This window comes from Rutidosis leptorrhynchoides, chromosome 4 (assembly GCF_046630445.1).
Source record: "Rutidosis leptorrhynchoides isolate AG116_Rl617_1_P2 chromosome 4, CSIRO_AGI_Rlap_v1, whole genome shotgun sequence".
In the NCBI taxonomy this organism is placed as follows: Eukaryota; Viridiplantae; Streptophyta; class Magnoliopsida; order Asterales; family Asteraceae; genus Rutidosis; species Rutidosis leptorrhynchoides.
The window spans coordinates 23,145,807-23,167,875 of record NC_092336.1 but is presented as its reverse complement, the minus strand read 5'-3'; the positions used below and the strand labels follow the sequence as shown (position 1 = coordinate 23,167,875).

Sequence of the window (22,069 nt, the reverse complement as noted above, 5' to 3'; positions counted from 1 at the left end):
GGCCATTAAGGACTTATATCATAAGGCGTTGCATTCGAGTCATTGAAGTTCATAGAGACTATTATTAAGTAAATGGCGGTTTAGGTCATTTGAATATTATGAAATGTCAGGCGAATATGTCAATTATGGATGTAACTATAGATTGCCTTTTAAGAATAAATGCAATGTTTGTAAGATGTATCATATAGAGGGCAAGTACCTCGCAATGTTATCAACTATTGTAATTCGTTTGTAATCAATATGGACAACGTCCGGATGATTAGTTTCGGATCCTTTCATGGAGATATGAGAGAAATGGTATTTAGAGAAGCTCATAAAACCAGATACTCAATACATCCTCGAACGGGGAAGATGTAGAAGGATCTTAAGAAACATTTTTGGTGGCCAGGTATGAAATCCGATATTGCTAAATATGTAGGAGAATGTTTGACGTGTTCTAAGGTCAAAGCTGAATATCAGAAACCATCAGGTCTACTACAACAACCTGAAATCCCGAAATGGAAATGGGAAAACATTACCATGGATTTCATTACTAAATTGCCAAGGACTGCAAGTGGTTATGATACTATTTGGGTAATAGTTGATCGTCTCACCAAGTCAGCACACTTCCTGCCAATAAGAGAAGATGACAAGATGGAGAAGTTAGCACGACTGTATTTGAAGGAAGTCATCTCCAGACATGGAATACCAATCTCTATTATCTCTGATAGGGATGGCAGATTTATTTCAAGATTCTGGCAGACATTACAGCAAGCATTGGGAACTCGTCTAGACATGAGTACTGCCTATCATCCACAAACTGATGTGCAGAGCGAAAGGACGATACAAACGCTTGAAGACATGCTACGAGCTTGTGTTATTGATTCCGGAAACAGTTGGGATCGACATCTACCATTAGCAGAATTTTCCTACAACAACAGCTACCATTCATGCATTGAGATGGCGCCGTTTGAAGCATTTTATGGTAGAAAGTGCAGGTCTCCGATTTGTTGGAGTGAAGTGGGGGATAGACAGATTACGGGTCCAGAGATAATACAAGAAACTACCGAGAAAATCATCCAAATTCAACAAAGATTGAAAACCGCCCAGAGTCGACAAAAGAGCTACGCGGACAGTAAAAGAAAAGATATAGAGTTTAAAATTGGAGAAATGGTCATGCTTAAGGTTTCACCTTGGAAAGGCGTTGTTCGATTTGGTAAACGGGGAAAACTAAATCCAAGGTACATTGGACCATTCAAGATTATAGATCGTGTCGGACCAGTAGCTTACCAACTGGAGCTACCTCAACAACTCGCGGCTGTACATAACACTTTCCACGTCTCAAATTTGAAGAAATGTTTTGCTAAAGAAGATCTCACTATTCCGTTGGACGAAATCCAAATCAATGAAAAACTTCAATTCATTGAAGAACCCGTCGAAATAATGGATCGTGAGGTTAAGAGACTTAAACAAAACAAGATACCGATTGTTAAGGTTCGATGGAAATGCTCGTAGAGGACCCGAGTTCACCTGGGAGCGTGAAGATCAGATGAAGAAGAAATACCCGCATTTATTTCCAGAAGATACGTCAACACCTCCAACTGCTTAAAATTTCGGGACGAAATTTATTTAACGGGAAGATACTGTAGTGACCCGAACTTTTCCATGTTTATATATATATTAAATGAAATTGTTATTTACATAATTAAGTGTTTCCAACATGTTAAGCAATCAAACTTGTTAAGACTTGATTAATTGAAATAGGTTTCATATAGACAATTGACCACCCAAGTTGACCGGTGATTCACGAACGTTAAAACTTGTAAAAACGATATGATGACATATATATGGTTATATATATAGTTAACATGATTTTATTATAAGTATATACATAAAAATGAGACTATTAATTTAAGAAACTCGAAAACGATATATATAACGATTATCGTTATAACAACGTCTTACTAGGTACATATGAATCATATTAAGATATTGATACACTTGGTTAATTATGTTAAATGATAAGTAAATATATTATTAAGTGTATTAACAATGAAATACATATGTAAAAATAAGACTACTAACTTAATGATTTCGAAACGAGACATATATGTAACGATTATCGTTGTAACGATATTTAACTGTATATATATCATACTAAGATATATTATATATCATAATATCATGATAATATAACAATTTAACATCTCATTTGTTATAATAAACAATGGGTTAACAACATTCAACAAGATCGTTAACTTAAGGGTTTCAAAACAACGTTTACATGTAACGACTAACGATGACTTAACGACTCAGTTAAAATGTATGTACATGTAGTGTTTTAATATGTATTCATACACTTTTGAAAGACTTCAAGACACTTATCAAAATACTTCTACTTAACAAAAATGCTTACAATTACATCCTCGTTCAGTTTCATCAACAATTCTACTCGTATGCACCCGTATTTGTACTCGTACAATACACAGCTTTTAGATGTATGTACTATTGGTATATACACTCCAATGATCAGCTCTTAGCAGCCCATGTGAGTCACCTAACACATTTGGGAACCATCATTTGGAAACTAGCATGAAATATCTCATAAAATTACAAAAATATGAGTAATCATTCATGACTTATTTACATGAAAACAAAATTACATATCCTTTATATCTAATCCATACACCAACGACCAAAAACACCTACAAACACTTTCATTCTTCAATTTTCTTCATATAATTGATCTCTCTCAAGTTCTATCTTCAAGTTCTGAGTGTTCTTCATAAATTCCAAAAGTTCTAGTTTCATAAAATCAAGAATACTTCCAAGATTGCAAGTTTACTTCCAAGTTTTCTAAATCCATTCCAAGTAATCATCCAAGATCAAGAAACCTTTGTTACTTACAGTAGGTTATCTTTCTAATACAAGGTAATAATCATATTCAAACTTTAATTCAATTTCTATAACTATAACAATCTTATTTCGAGTGGAAATCTTACTTGAAATTATTTTTGTGTCATGATTCTGCTTCAAGAACTTTCAAGCCATCCAAGGATCCTTTGAAGCTAGATCTATTTTTCTAATTTCCAGTAGGTTTATCCAAGGAACTTGAGGTAGTAATGATGTTCATAACATCATTCGATTCATACATATAAAGCTATCTTATTCGAAGGTTTAAACTTGTAATCACTAGAACATAGTTTAGTTAATTCTAAAATTGTTCGCAAATAAAAGTTAATCCTTCTAACTTGACTTTTAAAATCAACTAAACACATGTTCTATATCTATATGATATGCTAACTTAATGATTTAAAACCTGGAAACACGAAAAACACCGTAAAATCGGATTTACGCCGTCATAGTAACACCGCGGGCTGTTTTGGGTTAGTTAATTAAAAAAAACTATGATAATCTTTGATTTAAAAGTTGTTATTCTGGGAAAATGATTTTTATTATGAACATGAAACTATATCCAAAAATTATGGTTAAACTCAAAGTGGAAGTATGTTTTCTAAAATGGTCATCTAGACGTCGTTCTTTCGACTGAAATGACTACCTTTACAAAAACGACTTGTAACTTATTTTTCTAACTATAAACCTATACTTTTTCTGTTTAGATTCATAAAATAGAGTTCAATATGAAACCATAGCAATTTGATTCACTCAAAACGGATTTAAAATGAAGAAGTTATGGGTAAAACAAGATTGGATAATTTTTCTCATTTTAGCTACGTGAAAATTGGTAACAAATCTATTCCAACCATAACTTAATCAACTTGTATTGTATATTATGTAATCTTGAGATACCATAGACACGTATACAATGTTTCGACCTATCATGTCGACACATCTATATATATTTCGGAACAACTATAGACACTCTATATGTGAATGTTGGAGTTAGCTATACAGGGTTGAGGTTGATTCCAAAATATATATAGTTTGAGTTGTGATCAATACTGAGATACGTATACACTGGGTCGTGGATTGATTCAAGATAATATTTATCGATTTATTTTTGTACATCTAACTGTGGACAACTAGTTGTAGGTTACTAACGAGGACAGCTGACTTAATAAACTTAAAACATCAAAATATATTAAAAGTGTTGTAAATATATTTTGAACATACTTTGATATATATGTATATATTGTTATAGGTTCGTGAATCAACCAGTGGCCAAGTCTTACTTCCCGACGAAGTAAAAATCTGTGAAAGTGAGTTATAGTCCCACTTTTAAAATCTAATATTTTTGGGATGAGAATACATGCAGGTTTTATAAATGATTTACAAAATAGACACAAGTACGTGAAACTACATTCTATGGTTGAATTATCAAAATCGAATATGCCCCTTTTTATTAAGTCTGGTAATCTAGGAATTAGGGAACAGACACCCTAATTGACGCGAATCCTAAAGATAGATCTATTGGGCCTAACAAACCCCATCCAAAGTACCGGATGCTTTAGTACTTCGAAATTTATATCATATCCGAAGGGTGTCCCGGAATGATGGGGATATTCTTATATATGCATCTTGTTAATGTCGGTTACCAGGTGTTCACCATATGAATGATTTTTATCTCTATGTATGGGATGTGTATTGAAATATGAAATCTTGTGGTCTATTGTTACGATTTGATATACATAGGTTAAACCTATAACTCACCAACATTTTTGTTGACGTTTAAAGCATGTTTATTCTCAGGTGAATACTAAGAGCTTCCGCTATTGCATACTAAAATAAGGACAAGATTTGGAGTCCATGTTTGTATGATATTGTGTAAAAACTGCATTCAAGAAACTGATTTCGATGTAACATATTTGTATTGTAAACCATTATGTAATGGTCGTGTGTAAACAGGATATTTTAGATTATCATTATTTGATAATCTACGTAAAGCTTTTTAAACCTTTATTTATGAAATAAAGGTTATGGTTTGTTTTAAAAATGAATGCAGTCTTTCAAAAACGTCTCATATAGAGGTCAAAACCTCGCAACGAAATCAATTAATATGGAACGTTTTTAATCAATAAGAACGGGACATTTCAAAACATTCTCTCGTTGTTCCAACGTTTGCTCGATGTGACAATCTTTCATTAAGTGTGGTCCACCGCATTGCTCACAACTGATTCGTATTGCGTGAATATCTTTAGACATATTTTCCATTAGTCTCTCGAAAGCATCTATTTTTGCAGAAACGGAATCAAAGTCATGGCTAGAATCGGCTCTAGCCGCTTTAGATGATCGAAAAATATCTTTTTCCTGGTGCCACTCATGTGAGTGGGAGGCTGTGTTATCAATAATTTTGTGAGCTTCGGCTGCGGTTTTCTTCATAATGGAACCACCAGCTGTTGTGTCGATGTCTTTTCGTGTAGCAACGTCGACACCTTGGTAGAATATTTGTACTATTTGATAAGTGTCTAAACCGTGCTGAGGACATCCTCTCAACAACTTTCCGAATCTTGTCCACGCCTCATATAATGTTTCATTTGGCTTTTGCGCGAACGTAACAATTTCTCCTTGAAGTCTTACGGCTTTAGATGCCGAAAAGAATCTTTTAAGAAATTTCTCAACTAAAACATCCCATGTGTCAATCGCTCCTTCAGGTAACGATTCTAACCAATCTTTGGCTTCTCCCTTTATAGTCCAGGGAAACAACATGAGATAGATCTGTTCATCCTCAACTTCTCTGATTTTGAATAGAGTACAAATCCTATTAAAGGTTCGAAGATGTTCGTTTGGATTTTCTTTTGGTGTACCACTAAATTGGCATTGATTAGTTACCATGTGTAGGATTTTTCCTTTGATTTCATAATCTGGTGCATTAATGTCTCACCGAATAATGGCGTGACCTTGGCCAGTGCGTGTAGTTCTCATTCGATCTTCCATACTTAGAGGTTCCTGATTTTCCATTATTGAATTTGTTGAATCTGAATCACTAGAGGATTCTGATTTAATGGTTTCTTCCTCGACAACCTCTGGTTGTATGATTTGTGGTTTCGGAGGAATGATTAGTGGTTTAGGATCTCTGAATTGTCCTTGAATATCCTCCGGGTTCTCAATTGTGAGGTTGGGTTCAAAAAATGGATTATCCGAAATTTGAATTGGAGTACTTATTCGACTAGATGATGATTCTAAAGAAAAATCAATGGCGACAATATTGGCTAAATGTCTTGATCGAGTTACATGTGGTGAACGTATGAAATGTGGTGAACGTTTTGCTCGGTGCATTCACTGAATATCCTATTAGTTATAAAGATAAAAATTATATAAGTTGTCAAATTAATAGACTTTTCTGATTTTGCCCACGTTGCGAATAGCCAATAGATGCAGCAGGTACCCAGGACCCTTTAAATCGAAAATCCACAACTCGCCACTAACAAATACAACTATTACTACGAACCAGCAAATTTTGGATGTCTATCAATTTAACCACTTAAAATAATTTTTCGTTGAAATTTAAAGAAAATAAAGAAAATTCTATGTCCTAAAAACTAGAGCGTAGAAATGAGAAAGAAAAAGCGCGTCGAAAAACAAGAAGTCGAAAATAAGCGTCGAAAAATAAAAGTCGAAAAATAAAAATAAGAAAGAAAAGCGTCGAAACTTAAAAGTCTAAAAATTAAATTTAAAAAGTTGCGCCTAAAGGTATTAAAACTTAAATTCAATTCTATATCAAAAACGGCAATAACTTAATTAGGCACTAAAATAAATAAACGGCGTTGCAAAATTCTAAAGCGCCTAAATCTTAATTCTAAAGAAAAAAGCACTTAAAGGATTTTACGGCAACGCCTAAAAATCTATAAAATAACTACGGCAAAAACTAAGTTTAAAACCAATTACGAACGATAAGTATACAAATTACGAATTAAACGAATAAAAAGATACAAAATATAAAAATAAAACTTAAAGTTATAAAAATACATTTTTTATAAAAATATTATTTTTATATTATTTATTAAAAAGGTACTAATTTATAAATTAATAAAACTAATTAAAACTTAAAATACAAAATTAATTAAAATTAAAACTAATTATTATTAAATTAAAACCCTAACTATAATTAATTAATATAATTATTATTAATAACGTAACCCTAATTCGATAGTCTGAGGTTCAGACCTGTCACCTCACACCATGCGAACGCATGAGTTTGAGGTTATACTTCCATGCGGTCGCATGGCCCGTTAATTCAGAAATTGTATTGGGCCGCTACAGTACTCGGCCCGATTACTTTTTATTTTAAATTTTTTTTTTGATTTTAATTTATATAAAATATTTATATAAAATATAAAAAAACTTATATTTAAAATTCTAAAAATAAAAATATTTTTTAATTTTATATATCTTAAAAATATATATATATATTTAAACACTTATATATATATATATATATATATATATATATATATAGTATTTTTTTTATTTTTTTATTTTTTATATGTTTTTATATAAATACAAAATATTTTTACAAAATTAGAGATGAGAAATATAGCGTAAAAATATAGCGTTTCGCCAGGTCCCCGGTATCGGCGCCAAAAACTTGATGTGTGCAACGGTGGGGTACGAAATACTATTATTTTTATTACAAAATACTATTAAATACGATATAATTTTACACAAGTTATTTATTTATTTATAGAATGGATATACCTAAACCTTGCTACAACACTTATAGGCAGTGTACCTAATCGTAGAGTAGTGTAGTTATTAGTAAGTCCGGTTCGTTCCACAGGGAGCTAGTGATTACGTACTATATTTTTATACAACTATATATATATATATATTTTAAGCGTAAAGATAAATGACAATAATTAAAATGCGTAAAATAAAATTGCGATAAATTAAATGACAGTATTTAAAGGTACAATGAGATATAAAATAACATAATTATGCTTATTTAAACTTCCGTAACCATGATGTTTGACGTTTTGATTTTAATTTATTACTCTAGGTTAATTGTCCTTTGTCCTGGTTTATTTGATACCTATCTGGGTTTTGCCCATAATAGTCCATCGGTCATAATTATAAAATGCTCGTCAAATTAACCTTATTCTCGAAGTCAAATATTCCAACTAATTAGGGATTTAAATTGTAACAAGGTTTTAATACTTTGTTAATAATTACACCAGGTTATTGACTGCGTGTAATCCAAGGTTTTAATACTTTGTTAACAATTACATCAATTACATCAATTACCCTTGTATGTAATCCACCCCTGTTTTAATAAGATATGAAAATTAATTTACCCACTTGATCAGTTTGAATAATCAATTACCCAACCCGAATAATTAATTAAATGATCGTAAAAGATGTCGTATAAACGTCACTAAATAGGACATGCATAATCATTTAATAATTATTAGATTAACTAATTTGAAGATAGGTTCGACAGATTCTAATGAGTTGTCATTCGATTATACAATACCCCCCATCTATTAATAGTCCATAGTCCAATGTCCACAACAAGTGTCGGTCTTTTGTCCAAACCCGAATTATGGTACAAAATCCATTAACTCCGTCTTAATATTTAGTCCAACATCACGATTACTTCGGCTCAAATAAGCATAATAATAACTTAGTTACAAGACATTAATTTAAAAAGGAAGAACATAGCTTACAATGATTATTTATCACGTAGCGTTACACGGACAGAGTTCCGACTTTAAAACCCGTAAAAAATTTCTTACAATAACCCAATTATTATTAATCTTAACTTAAACTTAATATAAATATAAATATAGTTTACATAAAGAAAGAAAGAAGAGTGTGAAGGTGTGTGTATTTTCGAGCAGAAAACGTATCAATTTATAGACTTGGCCTGCTTCTGACACCCGTGCGATGGCATGAATTTTGTGCCTCCTGGCCATGCGATCGCATGGCCCTCTGATCCAGATATTTTTGGCTTTTAAAAACGTGGGCTCCTGAATTTTAATAATATATAATATAATATATATAATTAATAATATATTATATTATATTCTTGTGCATAGTTGACTTGTAATTTTAGGTCTGTTGACTCGCGCGTTGATGCTCGGTTTATGTCTCGATTTCGGATTTTTGAACGTCTTTTCGTATGATTTAATATCTTGTACTTTGCGATTTGCAACTTGTAATTTGCACAAAAAATTATTTTCCTTAAAAGTATGGTTTGATAAACCGGCATTCTGATAGCTGATTTCAATAACATCTGACAAGTATGGTTTCATAAACTGGCATTCGTATAGTCGGTTTCAGTAAAAGCTGTCAAACACTAAAAGCTGAAAAACAGTAATAGCTGCAAGAACAGTAATAGATGAGCTGACAAACATTAATAGATAAGCTAACAAATAGTAAGAGCTGAAACCAGCGTTTATAATGCCGGTTTATGTTATGGTTATATAAGTTGCTACGAACGTGACAAAAACAATACCTATGTTCCCACCCATATTGACTTGTACAAATCCCCATCACATGTAGGATACCAGGGTGTCGATCTGTTATGACACAAACCTGTCTATTTTGAACGACATGTTGTTGGAACATTTCTAAAAACCAAGTCCAACTAGCGTTAGTTTCGTTGTCTACTATTGTGAAAGCAATTGGCAGAACTTGATTGTTAGCATTTTTTGCAACAGCTAGAAGCAACTTACCATTGTAACTACCTTTTAAATGGGTGTCGTCGATGAAAATTATCGGTACACACATTGTATATGCTCTAATAGCTGGACATAAAGCCCAAAAGACATACTTGAATGTATCGACATCGTTCTCATTTGGAGGGCCATCATTTAAGAAATATATAATTGTATTCGGATTGGTATAGAGTAATTCATTTAAATACCTGGGTAGCTCAGCAAAATTACTTTCTCAAGTTCCATATATCCGTTCAATTACAATATGCCTAGCATTCCATGCCTTGGCGTATGTAACATCCACTTGCCATGTTCGTTTTATGAATGCTTGGATGTTTGCCACCAGAATACTAAGGTCAACCTTTACTAAATGGTCAATGTCGCTAGCAATCAGGCTTGAGGTTTGTTTTCAGCGACATTTCTATAACAATTGAGAAAATCGTGTCATTTAACAAGTTTCCATACCTTGGATCTATTTTTAACTGAACCACCACAACCACACGAACAATGTCTCTGTTCTTAATGTCCTTTGTATTTTGGGCTAGTTGTGTAGCATTTTTCTTTCCAATAACCCGGTCTACTGTCTTCAACGATGATTTCTCTATTATTTTGTATATTCCATCTCCGAACAACATATAAAAGTTTGGCTTTGTTCTGGAAAACCACTCCTTGTGTAATAACATTGGAATCCTTATTCCAAATAACCTATGATGTTTCGTCGTCATCATCAATACACAAAAACTAGCCTCACCAACTCTATTAAGAATACCGAAACGTGAAACAGGGGCATCTTGTGGCAATGGCTCTTCTCTACCGGAGTCATCCGAAAGATTTTCTTCAACACTATAGTAATCCACTGTACGGTTACTAGCAGTTGACATACCTTCATCATCACCAGAATCTACATGTTGTTCGTCATGTTGTTCTTCATGTTGATCTTCTTCTTCAAAAAATGTTGAGTGGTTGCAAGATGTAGATGGACCAGCTTCAAAATATTGAATGAGATTCATAAAACTTGGTACTTGTGGGTTTGGTAACATTTGCTGATACTGAATTTCAATATGAGCATGATAGTGTTCATCACGCTGAGATAAAAAAAATACATTGTTTCTAACGTTTGATCGTCGACAAGTTCATTTATGCAATTATGATTATAAACATACCACAATATCATTTTCAACGAATGTGTTCTTTGATCGAAACCTAAATAATTGTAAGCCATATTATTTAACTGCATACAATTAATCCGCTGAGACATGACAAAATTCCTTGTAAATATTGTCTCATCACCAGTAAGCCAACCATTTTGAAAAATAATTCTGCCACCCCAAAGATTAACCATAAATGGACGAACTGTATTCATTTGATTATGTGAGTTTCGTGTTTTTTGAGGTTTTTAAGTGATGATTTATGGATTTCTGAGATTCAATTTCATGTTTTTGAAATATGTTTATGTTCTTTGTGATGATGTTAATGAAGTTAAGTTAAAAAGGAGTATAAATAACAGTAAAAAGATACGAAATATATAAGATAAGGTTTTAGAGTCTTGTAAATGAATAATTCAGCTAGGGTTGCGTCAGAAAAGTCTGCCATACCGAAGTTCTAAACTCCAGTTAGGTCTTTGTATCATTTGAATCTATTATTACTTTTTCGAAAAATAAAATAAAAATTGACAATGGTTGGCTTCATCCAACTTTATATAAACGTGTGAAGTTAAACAAAATACAATCAAATCTTATTTTCCATCCTTACTACGTAGTAGTATAAAATGGTACTCATTCTACATAACATAGCAACACCAAAACCCCTAAAAACACAAAGGCAATTAAACCATTACTAATTTTGCCCAAATAATATCCTCAAGCTATCAATGGGTTCAAAATCATACGATGAACTCCATGGAAGCAACAATTGGGATGGCCTTCTTGACCCTTTAGACTTGGATCTACGTACTCTAATTCTCGGATACGGTGATCTTGCATCAGCCGCTGAACGACTATTCAATTACGATGCAGGGTCCAAGTACAATGGCTATAGTTATCATGGCAAAACCGCATTTTTCAAAGGAGTTATGCTCCCTTGGGCTGAATCCAAGTATCAAGTTACATATTTTATTTACGCCACTTCTCGTGCGAAAGATGGTCTTAATTTTGTTTTTCCTGGTCGTGAAGGCGGCGAATTAGAAACAAATTGGATGGGGTATATAGCTGTGTCTAATGATGAGTATAGTAAATCAATTGGTCGTCGTGAAATATGCATGGTGTGGCGTGGGACATCTAGGCCTTACGAATGGATCGACGACATCTTGGAGCCAACACCAGTATCAGCTAAACCACTGCTCCCTGGTGCTGACTTAACAGGTGCAGCTTAACCCTCTTAACTTTCTATTTAATGGATATTTTTACAAGTTTAATATAACTTATATATCAAATTAATAATATAACTGTTATAATTCAGTAGGCTTATAACTAATTTTGACCTAAGCCTATACAATCCTTAAATATGAGAGAGTAGTAATGGAAGAGAGAGATAGTATATTTCTTATATGTAAGAAAAATGGTGTGTATATGTGTGTTCATTATCCACATATATATAGTACAAATTTTACTATCCATATTTGACTAATTACCATCCATATTTTACTACTAAATTTACAACACTCCCCCTTGGATGGTAATTTTTTTTAAAAAGCAATTAATACTGCCTCGTTAAAAACCTTTCTAAAGAAAACCCAGTGGGATAAAACTTTAGCTAAGGGAAAAAGAGTGCAGCATAGAGTTGACTCCCCCTCAAGTAGACAACGCTGAGTCGTCACATCTTTTGAACTTGCCTCATGCCAATATTGTGAATGTATGTTTTGAAAAACAGCGATTGACAGTGCTTTGGTATAAAGATCAACAGAGTTGTTGATTGAACGTATCTCATTTTAATCTGGTTGTCTTTTACGAGATCTTGAGTATATGAGAAGAATCTGAGGTTTTCATCTGAAACTGTATCATCTAAATCTTTTATGTACAAGTTTGGTCCACGTGATTTGTCTACAGTCTCCTTCATGGTTTGTTCAAACTGTTGTTTTAATTCCTATTCCCTTTCAGTCTTTTTCTGAGCCTTACTAATATACCATTCTTTTCCATCAAACTTATGACCGTTGAGACCGTTTATAACTTTAGCGCCTCATCAACATTTATGTTTTGTTCTGTCATTTTTTGATACTCTTCTTTCATTTGTACTATGTAAGCTGTATTATCTTCATAGATAGTTGTTAGGCTTTTATAGCGTTCTAGTCCACAAGAATCAATAATGATTTGTATCATTGATCTTAACTAAAATCATTCCCGAGTAGCTTCATGTAATGCAATCACTTCGGCATGATTTGATGATGTTGCAACAAGTGTTTGTTTTGAGAACGTCATGATATTGCGGTGTCTCCATTTAGGAATACATATCCAGTTTTGAGATTTAGCTTTATGTAGATCAGATAAATAATCTGCATCTGTATAACCAAACAAATCTTGTTTCGAGTTGTTAGAATAAAATAATTATAAATCAGTAGTTCCCCGAAGGTATCAAACTATTTGTTTGATCCCATTCCAATGTCTTTTGGTATGTGCTGAGCTGAACCTTGTCAACAAATTAACTGCAAAATAAACGTCAGTTCTTGTACAATTTGTAAGATACATAAGAGCTTCAATTGCATTAGGATATGGTATTTCTGGTCCCAGAATATCTTCATGATCTTCACAGAAATTAAATGGCTCAGTGTCAACATTAAGTGATCTAACAATCATAAGAGTAGTTAATGGTTTTGCCTTGTCCATATTGAAAATGTTTTAAAATCTTTTCTGTATAAGCTGTTTGATGTACAAGTAAATCATTAGGCATATGCTCAATTTATAAACCAAGGCAATACTTGGTTTTTCCGAGATCCTTCATTTCAAATTCTTTCTTTAGAAGTTGAATGACTTCATGAATCTCTTTATTTATACCTATGATGTTAAGATCATCAATATAAACAGCTATAATCACATATCCGGATGTTGTTTTCTTAATGAAAACACATGGGAAAACAAGATTATTTGTATACCCTTTGCTTATCAAGTAATCACTTAATCGGGTATACCACATGCGACCCGATTATTTCAACCCATAAAAATCTTTGTGATTTAATGGAATACATTTTCTTGTGTTTTGCATCAGATGCTTCTGATACCTTAAACCCTTCATGTATATTCATGTATATATCATTATCAAGTGATCCATACAGATAAGTAGTAACAACATCCATGAGATGCATTTAAGTAACTATTAGGTTGATTAAGTATCTAATAAGTAATTGTATCCATTACAGGAAGATAAGTTTTCCTTATAACCCATTTTCGGTCTTTGTGGGAAATCTTGAGTTACAAGTCTAGTTTTGCCTTGTAACTTTATTTGCACATTTCTTTTTCGGATAAAAATTCATTTGTATCCCTTACGTTTCACATCTTTAAAAGTGATAACGATTGATCCGAAATTTTTTTATTGAGCGATTCTAGTTCAGCTCGTAATGCTCCTTTCCATTGAGCTCAATCATATCTATTTTGATATTTAATTACAGATTTTGGTTCTAGATCATCATCTTTAATCATGATGTCATTGTAATATTATATGAAAATATCTCATCAAGATTTTTCATTTCATTTTGGGTTCCATAATATTGCATAAGTTATCGCAATTTATGTATTTACATTTATCAATATCCTCTGCAGAAGGAATATTGATTTGTGGTTCTTCTTGAACACTTTCTTTTACCTCATTATCAGCTGATTTTCTTTTTCGAGGATTTTTATCTTTAGAACCAATTGATCTCCCACGTTTCTGGCGTGGCAAAGACTCATGAGTGACATTATTGCCAACTTTTAGAATTTCAATTCTAGCTGAAGCATTTAACGCTAGTTTATATGATTTAGTCACTCCTTTTTGTATCTGTAAATACATCGGGTAATTTATTTGCAAGTTCTTGCATATGTATTATTTTTGGACTTTCTTTTCGCATTCTTTTGTGCGATGATCAAGATACATTAATTTATGTTCACATCATGCAACATCTTTTTCTTTATTACCCTTTTTTTTCCCACCCTAATATAGGGAACAATTTTTCATTATAATGACAATCAGCAAAATGTGCTGTAAAAACATCACCTGTCATGGGTTCAATATATCTTATAATTGAATATGTTTCATGTTCAACATATATGCTCATCCTCCTTTGAGGACCCATTTTAGTGTGTTGTGGTGGTGCGATAGGAACATAAATCGCACAACCAAATGTTCTAAGATGGAAAATATTTGGCTCTCGACCAAAATTAAGTTGGTAATGGAGAATATTTATGACTTGCACTTGGTTTATTGCGAATTAATGTCGCATCATGTAAATTTACATGTCCCCATATAAATATTGAGAGTTTTGTACTCATTTCTAATTGTCTAGTTATAAGCGTTTATCTATTGATTCAGCTAAACCAATTTTGTGTATGCACAAGAACAACTGGATGTTCAACAACAATCCTTGTAGACATATAATAATCATTAAATGCTTGAGATATTAACTCATCAGCATTATCAAGTTTCATCCTTTTAATGGTGTAATCAGAATAATGTGTTCTCAATTTAATAATTTGTGCAAGAAACTTTGCAAATGCCATATTATGGCTTGATAACACACAAACATGAGACCATCCGCTAGATGCGTCTATTAGAACCATGAAATATAAAAATGGTCCACATGATGGATGAATTGGTCCATATAAATAACCTTGAATTCTTTCAAGAAACATTGGTGATTCTTTCTCAATATTCATTTCATTAATTACCATATGTGCTTTTCATTAATCACCATATGTGTTTTTCATTAATCACCATATGTGTTTTTTCATTAATCACCATATGTGTTTTTCATTAATCACCATATGTGTTTTTTTTCATTAATCACCATATGTGCTTTTCATTAATCACCATATGTGTTTATCATTAATAACCATATGTGCTTTTTCATTAATCACCATATGTGCTTTTCATTAATATATCCTTTTTCGTTCATTTTATCAAGTTTGCAATACCTGATATAGTATTTATAATTCCTTCAGTTGATTTCAAATTAATGACATATTTCTTAGATTTTGTACTTTAGCAGTATTCAAATTAAAATTTCAACAAGATAATCAAAAAAATCTATTACCTGCAAACAAGTTACAATTCGCAGTACATAAAAGATAACACCTAATAAACATATGTGTTATGGTTTAAAATTATTTATTTAGGGGTGACACATAACAAGCTAGGCATCTTAGAAAATTCAGGTCATTTAAGTCTGAAGGTAGCTTAGGGTGTACTTAATTAAGATTTTTCAACAGATTCACTCACGTTTTCTTTTCAAACCAAACCCCCATAAGTTTGTAACGTCACATAGTGTAAACTAAGGAGAGGGCAAACGTACTTCTATAGATTGATTTTATCGGACTAAAACAAATAAAATTAAAATTATTACATCGAGTATGTTGGCGTGAAAAACGAACTAAAAATAGTGAATATACGAAGTACCAATTTGACAACAAGAAAAAGTTTCCACGTATACGGAGGATCGTTGCTCTTTTTTTTTTAATTTTAACTAAGTAGTACGTACGTTTTTTATATTACGGAGTAATAATTTAATTAAATATATGCAAGGAGACATGCAGAATGAAAAAAGGAAAAAAAAATAGTTGATCCACATCTTGTGTCACCTGTTTTGTAAAACATTATTAAATATAAATGAAGTTACAAACAGGATAATCATTTCCATATTGATAAAAACATTTAATATAAAAAATAAAGGTTATTACATCTTTATTTTTAAGACTAATAAAAGTATATATCTATATCACATCGATTCTTCTTTTAAGAGCTTTATTCCATACCAAGCCTAGTGAAGAAGACAGCGATATTGACTACGGAGTACTTTTTATTTGAATGTTCAGAAAATCATAGCATATATATATATATATATATATATATATATATATATATATATATATATATATATATATATATATATGATGATTTTACTTTATATATTTATATAAATAAATATAAATAAGTTTCTTTTAAAATCCATGTTAAGCTTTCAAAGATATACATTAACATTTTTTTTAACTCAAATATAAAAAAATATATCTAAAATCTAAATTGTAAACTATAAATTTTGTTACGCTTATGTCAAGTCTTTGATTATTACTGTGTAAGCTCTATTATTGCCATTAAAGAATTCTCAAATTCTTCAATTTGGCGCATGTTAGCATGGGAAGGTGCACATTAGCAACTAACCAAATGAATCCAAATAATCAGTCCTTTTTAAAGGGACCCATTCCCGTGTAAATCGGGGTCATGTTCGCCATCCTCCCTATCTCCCTATGTAACACATTTTTATTTTATAATGTACTACCCATAAAGCATAATGTACATTATCTTAAACTCATGTGCTTTTTTTTTTTTTTTTTTTTTGTTATTGTACCATTGCAAAATCCAGCAATTGGTCAATATTTTTATGAAGCATAATATACACTCTCATGATAAGTTCTTTTATATGGTGCTTTTTGTTATAATGACTTGTTAATAGTATATATATATATATATATATATATATATATATATATATATATATATATATATATATGTATATGTATGATTATAATATCCCACCATATGATTGTTTCCTTTCTATTTCCTATCCCAATCGACCACCATTATTTCCAACGAACCTCATAATTGAAATTTGTGCTATTAATTTATTTACTATTTAACTTTTAAGATTATAAATTTAAGAATAAACATTAGTATGCATGAAATAAATAATGATTAATTGCATAAGTAATCATAAATGTTAGATAACATATAAAGACCCCATCGTATTCGTATTGATCGGAATTAATCTCGACCCATGGTACCGTGTTGTCAAATGACGTGTTGCGTACATAAAGTACCGTGTTGTCAAATGACGTGTTGCGTACAATCATGAGGTCTTATTAACATAAATATAAATGTTAGTGAAGTTAATAAGAGTTAGATTACAGAAAATATAATTCAGGCGGTATAACCGGCCATATATAACTTAAATAACATAAATATAAATGTTAGTGAAGTTAATAAAAGTTAGTAAACATAAATGATAGTTAGGCGACAGTGTCGACCATATATAATTTAGGTGGCAGAGCCAACCATATAATAAGAACAATACAAATGCACTAAGAACTTAATAAAAATTAGTAGTTCAAAATGTTAGTAGTCCAAAATTTGATATGTCCGAGTCTGAAAAACCTTAATAATTTCATACCTTGATTAGTGACTCGTGATCGTTTGAGATATCCTTTGATTACACTAAGCTCTTCGTGCTGATAACGTGTTATAATTCAGTAGGCTTATAACTAATTTTGACCTAAGCCTATACAATCCTTAAATATGAGAGAGTAGTAATGGAAGAGAGAGATAGTATATTTCTTATATGTAAGAAAAATAGTGTGTATATGTGTGTTCATTATCCACATATATATAGTACAAATTTTACTATCCATATTTGACTAATTACCATCCATATTTTACTACTAAATTTACAACAATAACTATGTATATATCAAGTTGAATGGGTACACTTTTTGGTGACATCTATTTGGTGACATCTATTGAAAGCTGTAGGATTGTGAAGGTTACTATTTATCTAGTGTGAAGAAATATCACAAATATTTTATAAATTTTTCAAAATTCACACAATTCTCATACTTCGGAACATATTTTCCTTCATTTATAAGCTAGCTAGTGCAATTTTTTGGTCATGATGTATGCGACTAGCTAGCTGCATGCATCTTGCGTGCGTATCATCAATCGTTCAAGGTCAATGTTCAAAGACTATATATATATATATATATATATATATATATAGGGGCAGGATCAATGGGGAAGTAACCAATCGGGGGGAAGCGGGGGGAAGCAAAAATTTTTTTTTTTTCGTTTTTTTTGAATTTTTTTTTCCGGCATCAAGATCACACGAAAATATGAACATTTAGAAGAGACACTTCGTGATGAATGTTATTATTTAGGCGGAAAAACGATCGACAAAAATAACATTCAAGATAATATTGTTCGTGAAGAATATGAATGTTTTTTTTCTTCATATTTTGTGAAGTAAAATTTAGCGCGATCTAGGGTTTAGGGTTTAGGGTTTGGTGTTTTGAGTTTATTCCATAAACCCAAAACACCAAACCCAAAACCCTAAACCCTAAACTCTAAACCGTTCGTGTTAAAAACTCAATCTAAATCCTAAATTTAAACCCTAAATCTAAACCCTAAACCCTAAATTTCTAGACCCTAATGTCTAAACCCTATAAACCCTAATATCTAAACCCTAATATCTAAACCCCAATAGCTAAAACCTCAAAATACGTTCGAAAAACACGATAATTGTTGTATATTACTTCTTCGAGCGTTTTTCCGCCAAAATAAAAACATTTATCACAAAGTGTCTCTACTAAATGTTCATATTTTCATCTCATCTATAATGTTCGTGAACAAAGTTTTTTCAAAAAACGAAAAAAAAAAAGTTTTTTCTTTCCCCCCGAATGGTTACTTCCCTCTTGATCCTACCACTATATATATATATATATATATATATATATATAAAAACATTCAATGCATTGAATGTTTTGCTGTTGAGTTTTTTTTAAGGGGTTAGAAATTAGGGTTTAGAAATTAGGGGGTTATAAATTAGGGTTTAGCTATTAGGGTTTTGGGTTTAGAAATTAGGGTTTAGATTGAATATTTTAACACGAACGGTTTAGAGTTTAGGGTTTAGGGTTTTGAATTTTATATGATGTAATACAATGATTAAAAGTTCAAAATCTAAATGATTTAAAAGTTTTAATTATCTTTATTTTTAACAATAATAATATAATATGATTGATATGATAATTAGAATGAACCCTCCAAAAGATGTAAAATTATTATATTTATATTAACATATTAAATGAACAGAAGATAACGAATAATTGAATTGAAAAAGAAGTAAAACTATATGGTTAAAAGAGTATTTCAACGTTGAATGGTTCGATAATTTTTTTTTTTTTCATTCAACATCATTGTAAATAACGTTTCGAGTCATTTTGAATTATATAAAGTAGAATTTGATATGGTGTACTTCGTGTTGTGATTTATATTGTTGAATATAATGAGATAAATTGAGCTCTAATTAATACTTTGATTGGATGCAGGGACTACTGATACACCACAAGTCATGGAAGGATGGCTTACAATGTACAACACAAAGGACCCAAACTCCGAATTCCTCAAATCAAGTGCCCGAACACAACTCACCCAAAAAATCAAAGAATTACTCTTAAAGTACAAAGACGAAAAAGTAAGCATAACATGCATAGGGCACAGTCTTGGTGCATGTTTAGCAGCTTTATCGGCTTTTGACATTGCCAGAAACGTTGTGACACCTGATATAAACGTATCGGCTTTCATTCTTGCTAGTCCACAAATCGGAAATCAATCATTCAAAGATGAAATTGAGAAACTACCTAACCTTAAGATATTAAGGGTTAAGAATGAGGGTGACATTGTCCCATTTTGGCCAAGTAAAATAGTAGAATGGTTTAATGAAAAAAAATGGAATATCCTACCAAGTGAATTACTTGAGTTTGTTGATGTTGGTGTCGAGTTATGGATCGATAGCGATAAATCGCCTTACTTGAAAGTCGACGTTCGAAAATATGTGTATCATAATTTGCAAGGTATGTTGCATACTTTGAGTGGTTGGAATGGGAAGGATGGTGAGTTTGATTGGGGTATATGCGAGAGAAGTTTAGGGTGGGTTAATTTGTCAACTGATTTTTTGAAAGAAGAGTACAAAATACCAGCTATTTGGTGGGCTGAAAAGAATAAAGGAATGGTGCTTAATGATGATGGTGATTGGGTTTTATCACCGATATTAGATCCTAAAGACCATGATCTTCCGGTCTACTAGTTCTATTCTATCCATGAGCTAGTTACACGATTTACGAATCTTTGTGTTATGTTATGTTGTGTTAAATAAGTAAACTTGATATAAAAGTTTAGCGTGTTTACTTTCTGGTACAAGTGTGTGTATGTATGTAAACCAACCAATAAGCACTTTCATAAAGGGTTGTAATAGTGTGTTTTGCTGCATGTTTTTGTATTATATATTTATATTTTTTGTATTAATTCATGCTTTTATATTCTTTGTATTAATTCATGCTTTTAGACAACTTGCGGGCATAGTCTAACGGTTCTCCCCATGTACTTTGTGTTATGGGATAGGGAGATGTCATGTGTTCAATCCTTAGAGATGACATGATTTTCTTTAAAACAATTGAACACCAATAATGGTGGTATATATTGACCCTATAGGGAGGTTTTACCGGATTCGTTCACGGACCTCTACCCAGGAACACTGCCCGAATGGATGTGTCCCCGGATACCGTCGATCGGGTTCGGGTTTCCACCCGAACGTGTGTGATACGTGCAAATGATGATGGTCGTTGAAATAAATGATCTACTAATGCCAAAAAAATCTCCATTAAAAAAAATTCATGCTTTTAGAGTTTAATATTTACCTAGTAAGTGTGTGTTGTGAGTGTTTACTTATTATATTTAATAATTATATTATAATTATAATTATATCAATTGCAACTATGTTTCTAGTTTCTACTGTTCACTCAATTATTTTATTACTGAAGGGTATTTTAGTCTTTTTGCACCTTAGATATTTGTTGGTGATGGTTAACCCTCTTGGTCCTTCATTTTTCTAGATCTTTCACGCCATTTTCACCCACACTTCCATCGCATCACTACCATCTCCGGTGCAACAAGCGATGGCCACCTCAAAGTCCATATTTTAGTTACTAAATTAAATTAAGGTTATGTTTGATTATCTCTTAATGAAATGATTCATGGTTAAATGATAAATCGTTCAACATTTAACGCTTTTGTTAACCTCTAAATAATAACAAAAATGGTGAATGAAATAAATTTTTGTACTAAATCATTCAGAACTGAAATTATCTCTTAACTATTAAACACCTTCAACTTTTTTTTAGATACCCTCCTTAACATATATACAACAGTTATTATACAATTATATTGTTTTATTTAATCATTTGATATGTCAATACATTAATTTTACATCATTTAGAATTTTCATTCGGAATGATTATCATATAAATTATATTAACTTTGTACTTTTTCTGCATATTTGAGGACGAAATTATTGTTTAAATTATCGTAACTTTTAGCTCGTTTATACATCTTTTGGCGAAAATAACGAATACTACATAACAAAGGTAGATTCATCAAAAGATGAAAGGCCGAACAATAATACAACCAAAATGTTGACGAGACTCGAAACTAGAAAACGAACCCTAAAACGTTATCTACAACCGTGCCAA

The 22,069-nt window shown here is 31.7% G+C and overlaps 1 protein-coding gene across 1 annotated transcript; it reads left to right on the top strand.

Annotated features, from left to right (window-relative positions):
• Nucleotides 1-11,408: 11,408 nt before the first annotated feature.
• LOC139845306 (phospholipase A1-IIdelta-like) lies at nucleotides 11,409-20,654 on the top strand. The gene is made up of 2 exons (XM_071835562.1): nucleotides 11,409-11,956; nucleotides 19,871-20,654. The coding sequence occupies exons 1-2, from the start codon at nucleotides 11,467-11,469 to the stop codon at nucleotides 20,626-20,628; spliced, it is 1,248 nt and encodes a 415-aa protein (XP_071691663.1). The 5' UTR covers nucleotides 11,409-11,466; the 3' UTR covers nucleotides 20,629-20,654.
• Nucleotides 20,655-22,069: the final 1,415 nt, after the last annotated feature.